At 40.0% G+C, this 13,648-nt stretch overlaps 1 protein-coding gene across 1 annotated transcript in view; it reads left to right on the top strand.

Annotated features, from left to right (window-relative positions):
* LOC122550681 (E3 ubiquitin-protein ligase SH3RF3-like) overlaps nt 1–13,648 on the top strand; it is a 372,141-nt gene that overhangs the window by 312,573 nt on the left and 45,920 nt on the right. Inside the window, exon 4 of the mRNA XM_043691783.1 lies at nt 7,238–7,591. Within this exon, the coding sequence (XP_043547718.1) occupies nt 7,238–7,591 (354 nt within the window). The remainder of the gene's footprint in view (nt 1–7,237; nt 7,592–13,648) is intronic.

Raw genomic sequence — 13,648 nt, forward strand, 5'->3', positions numbered from 1 at the left:
CTACCTGCTGTACCTGCATGCTTGCCTTCATTGACTGGTGTACAAGAACGCCCAGATCTTTTCGTACTGCTCCTTTACCTAACTTTACTCCTTTTAGGTAGTAATCTGCCTTCCTGTTCTTGCCACCAATGTGTATAACCATACATTTATCCACATTAAACTGCATCTGCCATGCATCTGTCCACTCACCTAACCTGTCCAGGTCACCCTGTAATCTCCTAACATTCTCCTCACATTTCACCCTGCCACCCAGCTTTGTATCATCAGCAAATTTGCTAATGTTACTATTAATATCACCTTCTATATCATTAATATATATTGTAAAAAGCTGCGGTGCCAGCACTGATCTCCGCGGTACCCCACTGGTCACCGCCTGCCTTTCCGAAAGGGAGCCGTTTATCACTACTCTTTGTTTCCTGTCAGCCAACCAATTTTCAATCCAAGTCAGTACTTTGCCCCAATACCATGCACCCTAATTTTGCTCACTAACTTCCTATGTGGGACTTTATCAAAGGCTTTCTGAAAGTCCAGGTACACTACATCCACTGGATCTCCCTTGTCCATCTTCAGAGTTACATGCTCAAAAAATTCCAAAAGATTAAACAAGCATGATTTCCCCTTCATAAATCCATGCTGAGTCTGACCTATCCTGTTACTGCTATCCAGATGTGTCATAATTTCATCCTTTATAATTGACTCCAGCATCTTTCCCACCACTGAGGTCAGACTAACTGGTCTATAATTTCCTGCTTTCTTTCTCGTTCCTTTCTTAAAAGGTGGCACAACATTAGCAACTCTCCAATCCGCAGGAACTGATCCTAAATCTATCGAACTCTGGAAAATAATCACCAACGCATCCACGATTTCTAGAGCCACCTCCTTCAGTACCCTGGGATGTAGACCATCAGGCCCCGGGGACTTATCAACCTTCAGACCTAACAGTCTCCCCAACACCAATTCCTGGCAAATATAAATTCCCTTCAGTTCAGGTCCCTCAGCCACTGTTACCTCTGGGAGATTGCTTGTGTCTTCCCCAGTGAACACAGCTCTGAAGTACCGATTCAACTCTTCTGCCATTTCTTTGTTCCCTGTAATATATTCTCCTGTTTCTGTCTTCAAAAGCCCAATTTTAGTCTGAACCATTTTTTTCCCTTTCACATACCTAAAAAAGCTTTTACTACCCTCCTTTATATTTTTGGCCAGTTTACCTTTGTACCTCATTTTTTTCTCTGTGTATTTCCTTCTTAGTAATCCTCTGTTGTTCTTTAAAAGTTTCTCAGTCCTCCGTTTTCCCACTTATCTTTGCTATGTTATCCTTTTTCTCTTTTGACTTTATACTTTTCTTAATTTCCCTCGTCAGCCACGGCCACCCCTGCCTCCTCATAAGTATCTTTCTTCCTTTTTGGAATGAACTGGTTTAGGGTGAGAGGGGAAAGATATAAGAGACCTAAGGGGCAACTTTTTCATGCAGAGGATGGTACGTGTATGGAATGAGCTGCCAGAGGATGTGGTGGAGGCTGGTAGAATTGCAACATTTAAGAGGCATTTGGATGGGTATATGAAGAGGAAGGATTTGGAGTGATATGGGCCAGGTGCTGGCAGGGGGGACTAGATTTGTTGGGATATCTGGTTGGCATGGATGGATTGGACCGAAGGGTCTGTTTCCATGCTGTACATCTCTATGACTCTATACTTGTTCACATTAAATTCCATCTGCCATGTTCTAGACCATTCACTTAGACCATTCAAGTCTTCTTGAAGCCTTCTTACATCTTCCTCACTGCTTATGTTTCCATGCAGTCTAGTGTCACCAGCACATTTGGAAATATTACAGTTAGTCCCCACAAAATTACCTGTATGGATTGTGAACGGTTGCAGCACCCCACTAATATTGGCCTGCTGTCCTGAGAATTATGTGTTTCTTCCTACTCTCTTTTCTGTCTGTTAACCAATTCTTGATCCATATTAATAAAGGCAAAATACTGAAGTTCTATTGAACACAAAACATGAACTCTATTTCTCTGTGGCTATCAGACCTGCTGGGATTTTTCAGCATTCTATGTGTTTGTTTCAGATTTCCAGTAACCAGTCTTCTGTGTTTATTCAAGCCATTTTCATTTACTTCCTCCAGTTTCTCTTAAATCTTCTCATTGGGAATCCTGTGCTGTATTATTTCATTTATTTAACATACTTCTACATATCTTTTGTTTCTTTTCTTTTCCCGATTCATTTTTCAATCCATCCCTCATCCAAAATTCACAGATACATTTTCCAGCCAATATTGCTGGATAAACATGAGTTGCTGGATTTTCAGTCAGCATGCGGTGAGTTGTGTGATTTGAGGGAGTGGTTATTGTTGCTATTCTTGCTAATCACTAACTCAGACCCAGTCTTAAACTGTGTAACATTTCCTGGGAAAGTATTCAGATGAGTCCTGCATATAGAATCCCTACAGTGCAGAAAGAAGCCATTCGACCCATTGTGTTCGCACAGACCTTCCAAAAAACACCAGATGCTTACCTATCCCCCTCTTTACTATGGCCAATCTGCTTAACTGCACATCTTTAGACTGGGAGGAAACCATAGAACCCAACAACAGACACAGACATGTGCAAACTCCAAACAGATAGGACCCAAGACTGGAATTGAACCCAGGTCCCTGATGCTGTGAGGAGGCAGTGCTGACCACTGAGCCATCATTAATATTTGGGCAGGTTTCTGACGCTGATCTCAGAATTGGAGAATTCTGTGAGAGTCATGGACAGAGGAAATCAGTTCATCAAAAATTTAAACTTCCTGGGCAATCTTAGCAGGTGCATGTCTGTCAGGACTTCCTGATGCACATCTTCAAACTTAAATCCCAATTTCAACAGGACAGATTTCCTGCATCCATATCAACTCCACAGTAATACTGATTTATAGACTGATATGTAGAGAGCTGGTTTCCAGACACTTGCAGTACCACCTTTTTGGAACTAAATGTAGCAAAAGGTAAGTTCAACCCATACAAAACCTTGTACCTGGCCATAGAGGTTTCAAATTTGGCATTCCAAGTAGTGCAGTGAAAATGGTTCCAACCTCTGTGTGAGAAAGCAATTAGAAATAGAAAACAGACATGACATACTGACGCACTTATTCAAACTGAAGATATTGCACCGTGATCATGAAAACGTGAGGTTCAGGGTCAAAAGCTGTGCTGTTCAGAGTATGTGAAGATAAGCTGGGTGAGCAGATTCTTGCCATGTTCTCAGCTGGAATTGACATGCAAACAGTCTGAACAGGGAGAGGGATGTGACAGTTTAAAAGAGAAATGATGCAAATAGTACTCACATTTTTTGCAAATACTTCCAGCAGAGGCATGAATTGATTCCCACGTTAACTCTTCCTGGGTATATTACACACTCATAAAAACCTCCACTGCCTTAAAGCTTGAGGTTACAGATAGCATCAGCTGCATAAGATAATGCTGGCAGCTATAATTTGCTCCATTGACTCTGATAATGACTTCACGTTGCAGACACCAGCTGGTGTAAATGGGCCTTTAATTGAATATCAGCTGGGTTGGACTGTGGTCTCCTCCTGCATTTACTAGACATGACTGATTACAGCATGTCAGTTTGATTTGCAAGCTTCATACTGTTAGTTTTTATCACAATGATATGTGGAGTTACAGACTCCTCTGCTGAATCCTTGCCAAGTTAAGCTTCAAATCACTGGAACTGAGTGAAATATTTTTTTTTTTTCGTTAAGTCTATAGGAGCAACCAGAGTTTAAATTTTGTACTTCATTCTACCAAGTTGTGTCATTACACAGCTAGGGATAAACAGTGACAGGCAAGTAACTGTGGCCAACATTTAATATAGTTTTATCTCACCAAATAATTTAAATCATCCTCCACCCTTTTTGTTACTGCAGGAGAGTTAAAGCCAATTTAATTTTGGCAAATAAACTAATCTCCAAAAAGATCTCTATAAGTCATGAAGCACTGTGCATCTGGAAAAGTCTTTGATAACTTATCTTGAGATTTTTTTTGCCTCTAATGGTAACAGTGATGTCAGAATTGGAACTCCTGTGAATGACGCTGTAATGCAAATGGATCGTAAATTAGACTGTAAACATTTAGTTAGTGAATAAAGTCACCAAAGCATAACTTAATTACACTCTGACCCATTATTGGGAATATATGAGTTTAAACTTAATTTACGAATCATTTTAATCATCAATCATCATTGCTCAGTCAACTGCACTCACTCCTTTCATTCTACTCACTTTCCCCTGGTTCTCTTTCATCCATCCAGCACCACCTGCCTCTCTTATCACTATTCTCTGGGCCACATTGCCACTGGAAAAAAAATGAAGTAGTGTTCAAAGTTTGTGCGAAGATTTGTAGCTCGGGTGCTCGTTGCTGTGGTTCTGTTCGCCGAGCTGGAAGTTTTTGTTGCAAACGTTTCGTCCCCTGGCTAGGCGACATCATCAGTGCTTGGGAGCCTCCTGCGAAGCGCTTCTTTGATGTTTCCTCCGGTGTTTATAGTAGTGTGTTCATCCATCAGATGTCTAAGCATGTGTGCACAGAATTTTCAAAGCCATTTGCACTCCTCTAGCTATGAAGATTCGTGCAGCTGAAACAAAAGCTCTCCCGCTATTTATTTCTCTCTCTACCCAAGTTTTGTTACTTGCTTGCTCTTGTTTACTTCTGATTTGTTCAGCCTCTTGCTTTACTTGGCCACTTGTGCATTCACTGTCCTTTGGCCCCATTACAGTCATCACTAGGATCCTACTTCCTGAAATTCCCTCCACTGTCCTCCTTAAAACCTGACTTAAAGTCTAACCTTTTGAACAAACTTATTTTTGTACTTCCTAATATCTCCTCCTTTCAATCATTCATCCCTCTATTTCTGATTAATGTGACTTTAGGCTCCTTAAGCATCTTCCAAACCCACAAGCACTTTTATCTAGAAGGACAAAGTCGGCAGATACATGGAAAGACCACTACCTGCAAGCTCCTTTCCAAACCTGTTACCATCCTGACTTGGAAAATGGCGCAGTTTGTTCAGTATCACTGTGTCAAAATCCTGGAAGCTCCTCCTTGTTAGAATTGTGAGTCTACCAGGCATATGGACTGCAGCAATCCAAGAAGGCAGCTCACCACCACCTTCCCAAGGGTAACGGGTTCACTAATGTCCTTTGGGGAAGGAAACTGCAATCCTTACTTGATTTGGCCTATATGTGACTCTCAACCCCTGCATTGTAGTTGACTCTCAACAGCCCTCTGTGCAGTTACGGATGGCCAGTGAATATTGGCTTGCCCAGCAATGCACACATCCTGTGATTGAGGAATAAAAATCTAGCACTGGGCAATAATACTGGCCCATCCAGCAATGCCCACACTCCATGAATGTCTAAACAAAAATTCTTACAATGACTTTCTACTTCAAAAGCATTATAAAAATATAATTAGCTGTTAATCAAAAAGAAAGTAAATAATTAGAAAATAAAAGATAAACATAAAAGAATGTTCATGATCATGGAATCATTGGTAAATGTACCATTGAAGTTTTGCTGCAGTGAGCTATAAATTTTTTTTGCGTAGAGGAAAGTCAGTTTGATCCATTGACCCTGCTATTTAGTGAGCTGTGTGTTGAAGTCCAGCTGAGAAGTTACAAATCCCAAGCATAAAGGTTTTCTGAGTGTCCCAAGGATTTTAATTGAAGAAAGTTTTTTAAACCTTTTTCCTTGAAGTTTCCTGACAGACCGACAGATCCCAATCAGATCAGGATACCTCCTGCAGAGGAGTACATAGGGAGAGACTGCCCTCTGGGGATGAGGCAAGATGGTGTTCATGGCCAGGAGGATCAGGAGATAGTGATCAACAGGGAGCGATCATGGTGGGAGTTGGTGAGCAATGGTAGAGAGCACACTGAGGTCATTGTACCATGAAGTTACAATTTAGCTTGTTCGGTTGGAGGAAACTTTGTTGTTCTTCCTGGCCTGCAAGCTGCCATGACGGCCCCAACATCATAGGTCAACAATTTCCATTTAAATAGCAACTTTAACGTAGCAAAGCATTCCAGATGTTGTGCAGTGGTTTATCAAAAACAAATTCACATTAACTGCATGAAATGATTTTAGAACCAATATCAAAATGTTGTCAGAGGTAAGTTTTAAGAAGTCTCTTAAATCAGGAGATGGACATGTACAGAGGTTTAGAAAGGGAATTTCAAATCTTAGAGCTTTTGGCAGTTAAAGTCACAGCTACAAATGTTGGAGCAAATCTATATCAGAGCTGCATGAAACACCTGATTTGGAGAAGTGCAGAAATTTTGAAGGATTTAGTTTACAAAGATAGGGAGGGGGTGATTTAAAAGATGAAGAAGGAAGTATTTAAATCATGGAGATGCTGAATCAAGAACCAATGTAGTTCAGTGAGTTCGGAAGTGTTAGGGGAATTGGAAGTGGTTCAATCCAGGAAGTGGGAAGAGAGTTTTGGATGAATTCAAGTTTAAGTAGGCTAGAAGTCTGGAGGTAACAAAGACAAGGATGAGTTTCATCAACTGGTGTGTTGATGGAGAAGATGGATGATATTACATGTAGAAATATGTGGTTTTGGTGATTCCATGGATGAATGGCAGAAAGTTCATCTCAGAGTCAAATACAATACTAAAGGGTCTAATGCAAAAGAGGCATGTGTCTGGGCAGAAGGATACAGCTGGTGGTTGATACTGGGGCTTGTGGTGGGAACTGAAGACAATGGTTTCTGCTTTTCCTAGTATTTAGTTAAGAAACTTTCTGTTCATTCAATACAGTGTGATAAAGCAGAGATAGTGGATTGATTTCTCCTTGTTTCCTTTGATATTCCAGGTTATCTGAGGCTTGAAAAACCAAGCCAGCATTGCTTAAAAATAAAAAAAAACATTAAAACGTTTTACTGGCTGGCTTGCTTCTTGCTAAAGGAATGATCATCCATCCTAAGCCCCACTTTCATTCAAACCAGAATTAATAGGGATTTGAAATTAAAAGGTTCAACTATCAACTATCTTTGGGGAGTTGTTATCCTCATTGTATTGTATTATTGCCAGAGCAATCCAAGATTATTCCCATTTCTTCTTATTTGCTTCGTTACTCTAACTTCATTTCCTTTTCTTCCAGCATTTGCTTCAAATGAATGAAGAAGAAAACTGACTTGTTAATAATACATTTTGATAATCTTTAATGATTTTTGTTTTATTTTTACCCACAGCTAAATTCGACTGCAAAGCAGCTGATTGAAATGGATAAACTGTGCCTGGCAGTTACACAGAATGCTGATGCAGCTCCATCAGCTGCTACCAATGCAGGAGCCAGCTCAGCATCCAGCTCTCCTGTAAATAGTGGGGGAGCTGTCAGTGCCATCCACAGACGCATTGATGGCAAGAAAAATGCCAAGAAGCGACATTCCTTCACTTCGTTCAGCATGTCACACAAGTCTTCCCAAGCCATCACCAACAGGCACTCGATGGAAATCAGTGCACCAGTTCTCATCAGTTCCAGTGACCCCAGAGCAGTTGCCAGGATTGGGGAAGTACCACATCTATCATCTAGTGCACCATCCCAGGTAAAGTAGCATGAGCAAAGCAAACAAGTCAAAAGTAACATGACCCCTAATACACACAATACTTTATACAGAGGGGAATTTATCTTCAAAGTGTGTTTTATTTGAAGCCTTGTATTTTCTGGAAAGCTACACTTGGTAATCAGGAAGGTGTAGCATGGTAATAGTCTGATGATTCATGGATGCCTATAACTGCATGAAATAAAACATCTACAAAAAACCTACATGAGGCTCAGTGGTTAGCACTGCTGCCTCACAGCACCAGGGACCCATGTTCGATTCCACTCTCAGGTAGCTGTCTGTGTGGAGGTTGCACAATCTCCCTGTGTCTGCGTGGATTTCCTCCAGGTACTCTGGTTTCCTCCCACAGTCCAAAGATGTGGAAGTTAGGTGGATTAGCTATGCTATATTGCCCATAGTGTCCAGGGATGTGTAGGCTAGATGGATTAACCAAGGGAAACGAAGGGTTACAGGGATAGGGTGAGGTGGGTTGGAAGTTCTTCAGAGGGTCAGCATGGACTCAATGGGCTGAAAGACCTATTTCCACACTATAGGCATTCTATGAAAGTTAAGTCATTTAGAATTAATTTACTGTCTCTGGGAAATCACAAAAATAGCTCCAGTAGAAAGTAAAGGCTGTCATGCTGCCATAGAATAAATGTTCTTCTGAGCCTTCAGCTAAACTAATTGTTAGGATACAGGAGAGAAGGTTTTATTGGCAATTTACTTGTGAATACTCACTACTTGAAATGGCAAAATGTTCCATTCACAATTACTGACATCCTTCACTTTAATGAATGAAATTTATAAATGTGGCTTGAAAATGTTTAGCTAAATGAGAACACATGCTCAGTTTACCCAATCATTTTACTCCTATGGCAGTTATATCTTTCCCAAGATAAAGGGAACAATATTGCATTTAATACTGCAGGCACGGTGTAGCTAAGTTCCTATACATTTGAAGCTAGACCTGATACTACTATACTGAAAACGTCTTGCAATAATAGCTAATATTCCATTATCCCCTAATAGCTTGCTGCACCTGCATGTTAGCCTTCAGGGATTTGTCACAAGGACACCTAATTCCCTTTTTACATCTACACTTCCAATCTCTTACTATGTAACCATGGGTTGGTTAGCTCAGTTGGCTGGACAGTTGATTGATGATGCAGTGATGCCAAGTGTCAGTTAAATTCCTGCACCTGCTGAGGTTACCATGACAGACTTCCCTTTCCAACCTCTCCCCTCACCTGAGGCATGGTGACCCTCAGGATAACTCACCACCAGTTGCCTGTCTCTAATGAGAGAGCAGACCTGTGGTCTTCTGGAACGAAAGTGACTCTACCTTTATTTCAGAAATACTCTGCATCTTTGTTATTCCTGCCAAATTGGATAATCTCACATTTTTCTACATTATGTTCCATCTGCCATGTTCTTGCTGATATACTAAGCCTGTCCAATCCTCCTGAAGTTGCTTTACATCTTCTTCATAACATGTATTCCCACTTAGCTTTGTGTATTCACATATTTGGAAATACAGTATTACATTTGGTGCCCATCTTCAAGTCATTTATATATGGAGTTCAAGTACTGATCCTTGAGGTAGCCCACTGGTCATAGGCTGGCAATGATAGAAAGGCGTGTTCATTCCTGATGTCTGTTTCCTGTCTGTAAGCCAATCATTAATCCTTGCTAATACATTACCACCTGTCTTATGTGCTTTCATTTTTCTAACCAGCCTCCTGTGGGGACTTTACCAAAAGCCTTCTGAAAATATAAACATAGCAATATCTGTCATCTCTCCTTTATCAATTTTGTTTGTAACATTTTCAAGAAAATTCCAACAAGTTCATCAAATACAATTTCTCATTCTCAAATCCAAACTATGCCCAATCATAGTTATCAACCAGGTATTTACTTACCTAGCATTTTCCCTACCACTGAAGTAAGGCTCACAGGTCTGTAGTTGCCTGTTTCTCTCTTACTGTCTTCTTAAATAATGCAGTGACCTTTGCTACCTTTCAATCTTCAGGAAACATTCTAAGTTCTTTGGAATTTTGGAAGATGATTAACAATGCTTTGACTATCTTTGTAGCCACCTCCTTCAACACTTTGGGGATTTATCAACTTTCAACTGCATTAATTTCCCCAGTACATCCTTCTTACTAATGCTAGTTTCCTTCAATTCCTCATCCTCCCTTGGTACTTAAATCTCTAGTTCTGGGAAATTTCTGATATCTCCGTGGATGAAATCAGATGAAAAAAACATTTAGTTTCTCTGCCATTTCTCTATTCCCTATTATAAATTATTCTGACTCTGTAATAGATTCACAAAAGCTTTTTCAGTCATTTTTTATGTTCTTTGCTAGGTTGCATTTGTATTCTATTCTACATTTCTTTATCAGTTTCTAACTCCTCATTTGTTGTATTCTACAAGCCTCCCAATCTTGAGAATTTTTGCCATTTTTGACAACATTATAGGCCTTTTCTTTTAATCTTTTACAATTCTGAATTTTTTTTAGCCACAGTTCACACACCTTTTTTGAGTTTTTTCAACTTGAAGGAATGTATTATTGCTATAAATCATGTAATAGTTCTGTAAAGACTATCCATTGTCCATGTAGAGTCAGGCCTTTTTCCGAATCCACCTCAGCCAATTAGTGGTTCATACCTTCATAATTTCCTTTATTCAACTTTAACACGCTTGCTTTAGAATGAACAAACTCAGTTTCAACCTTAATGCAAAATTTGATCATATTGTGATAACTCATATTGAAAGGTTCTCTTATGACCAAGCTGTTACTTAGACCTTTTTCATCACGTAATGCCAGAACTAAAATAGCACATCCTCCAGTTGGTTTCTTTTTATATTGCTCTGGAAAACCATCTCTAACACACTCCAGAAACTCATCCTCTACAGTTTTAGCACTCAATTGGTTTATGCAGTCCATATGCAGATTAAAGTCACCTATGGTAACTGTATTGCCCATGCTATAAGCTTCCCTCATCTCCTGATTAGTTCCATGCCCCACACAACTGTTACTATTTGATGGCCTATAAATAACCATGATCAATGTGTGCTGCCCTTTGGTGTTTCTTAATTCCACGCAAACAGTTTCCAGATTGTTCTTCCAATCTGAGATTGTTCCTTATTGATGTTCTCTTCCCATTCCTTATTATCAACACAACTCCATCTCTTTTCCCTTCTTGACTGTCCTGCTTAAGCATCAAATGTCCTTGAATATTCAATTCCCAGATTCAGTCACCATGCAGACATGTTTCTCTAGTGGCAATCAGGTCATATCCATGTTTCTCTATTTGTGCCTTTAGATCACCTACCTTTTTGTGAATGCTGAGTGCATTCAGATAGAGTGCCCTTGACTTTATTTTTTTTTGACACTATTCCACATCTTCTGAGAGAAGTAATTCCTCCTCATCTCAGCCTTAAGTTGATATGCCCTCTGGGATACCCTAGAGTCTCCCATGAGGAACGCATCCTCTTAGCATTTACCCTGTAAAGTCCCCTAAGAATCCTGGAATTCTGTAAAGTCCAAACCTGCTTAGCCTTTGCTCATAAAACAATCCCTCCATTCTAGGAATCATCTTGGTGAACTTTCTCTGAACTGCCTCCAATGAGATATCTTTCCTTAAATAAGAAGACTAAAACTACTTACAGTATTCCAGATGTGGTCTCACCAGCAGATGCATTAAGATTTCCCTTCCTTTATACTCCAAATCCTTGAAATAAGGGCCAACATTCCCTTAGCCTTCCTGGTTACTTGCTGCCCTGTGTGCTGGCTTTCTGTATTTCATGCATAAGGACCCCAAAGACCCTATGTGTTGCAGTTTCCTGCAGATTGTAACCATTTACATAGCACTCTGTTCTTTTGTTCTCCTTTCCAAAACATGATTGTACACTACAGCTTCTGAATGAAGAAACCTCTCTTTATCTCACTCTGAAATGGCCTACATTCAAGATTAGCTGCGGTGGTGTTGGTCGATGCAATGCTTTTGACTTTCCTGAATGTCCTAGATTCTCAAACAGTCCCTCTGACTTACAAGGAAGCAAAAGTAAAGCAAGAAGGAAAAAAGCAAGAAAATAGGAACTACACGCCAGCTAGCCTGTCATCAGTAGTAGGAAAAATGATAGTGCCTGTTTTTAGGAACATGATAGTAGGGGACTTGGAAAATGATAATATGATTAAACTGAATCAATATCGATTTATGAAATGTCAAATCTTTGAGAAGTAACCAGAAGAGTGAGTAAGTGGGAATAGTTGAGTGGGAATCATTGGATGTTCAAAAAAATTGATACGGTGCTATTTGGGTTGTTACACAATTAGGTCTCATGGCATAAGGAGTAACACGTTAAGTAAGAATTGCTAATTGAGCAGGAGTAAACAGGTTGTGTTTGGATTACTAGGATAGTGGACAACCCTGAGGATCAATACTTGACCTTGTACTCAGAGGCTTGCAAGGGAAGAGTCACAAGGAGGACTGGGCTGACTGTTAGCTACTACACCTCTGCACTGTATCCATGTCTCCGATCATGCATCTCGGGCTGATCTGTTGCCTGTTATTTGTCACAACTGGAGCTAAGGAAATTACAGCCTAGGCAGGAAGAGCCAGTTACATGGTTCTGAAATTATTTTTCATTGATCACTTAAGGATATTAAGTGGAGACAGGACAGGATTCTCCATCCAAGTAAGTTTCAGAAGGGGTAGGAACATGTCAGGTATGCCTGGCTAATTTTCCAAATCTCCCACCTCCTTTCTGGTTTCATGTAGGCTGAAAGATGCTGGTTGAGAAAATGTTTGTATTCAGCAGGACTTGTGTGTCCTTATACATGAAGTACAGAATAATAACTTGCTGATATGCAAGCAATTAGGTAAACAAATGGTATATTACCCTTGCTTACAGAAGACTGATAAGAGTAAACAGGTTTTTCTACAATTATATGGAGCATTGATAAGGGAGTAGAAGTAGTATTTGTAGTAAAAGCGGGTTGGATAGGGAGCTCCACGTTATCCTGAAGTTCTGCTTAATGCAAATTTGTAGGCGTACCCCCACTAATTGACTTATTACAGGAGCCCTTACAGAATATGCTCCACAATTCTATAAGATCATGGCTGATGTAGTTGTTTTTTCAGCTCCAATTACCTGTCCACATTCCACAAAGTCTTGATGCCCTTGTCCAGGGAGCCTATAAACTAGTTCCTCTTACTTTCACTATTTATTTTATTTGCCCAAACTAATTCTACATCTTAAGGTTTTAGGTTGAAACTACCTCTCAATCCTGAACTAATGCCATCCTTAATTAATAGAGCAACACTATTCCTAACTTTCTGTCATTCCAATATGTCAAATACCTGTCCAGCTTTGGTCACCTTTCCACTTTGTCACTGCAATACTTGTTAGGTCATATTTACGTACCTCTCTGTCTCTCTATGGTACCTACTCATTTTTTCCTTACAAACAACCTGATTTTAAAATTTAAAAAAAGACAAAGACAAAGATGCTGGAAATGAGAAATGAAAACAGGAATTGCTGGAAAAACTGAAGAAGTTCTGAAGAAGGGTGACTGGACTTAAAACGTTAACTCTGCTTTCTCTCCGTAGATTCTGCCAGACTTGCTGTGTTTTTTCAGCAATTTCTGTTTTTTATTTCAAAATTCCTTTTTTTTTTCAAAGGCCTTGCGGCTTTGTCCTCTGTGTCTCTGTACTCTCCACAACCTCAGTGCATCCTTTAAGTCACTTCTTAAAAACTATATAGGTTTTGGTCTTCTGACGTAATATTTCCTTAAGTGATCTGAGGTCTGTTTTGTGATGCCTCTATGAAGTGCCTTGGGGTCTTTCGTCATGCTAAAGGTGGTGTATAAGTATAAGTTGATATTTAAATAAAAAGGTATAGGTTAAGTTACCATAGTCCCAGAGGACCATAGAACTGCTGTCTCATTAGAGAGTGACAACTGGCGGTGGTTTAACCTGAGGGTCACTACACCTCAGGTGAAGGGAGAGGTTGAGAAGGAGAGTCCTTCATGTTAATCTCAGCCGATGCAG

The sequence above is a fragment of the Chiloscyllium plagiosum genome, chromosome 6 (assembly GCF_004010195.1).
Source record: "Chiloscyllium plagiosum isolate BGI_BamShark_2017 chromosome 6, ASM401019v2, whole genome shotgun sequence".
NCBI classification, from domain to species: domain Eukaryota; kingdom Metazoa; phylum Chordata; class Chondrichthyes; order Orectolobiformes; family Hemiscylliidae; genus Chiloscyllium; species Chiloscyllium plagiosum.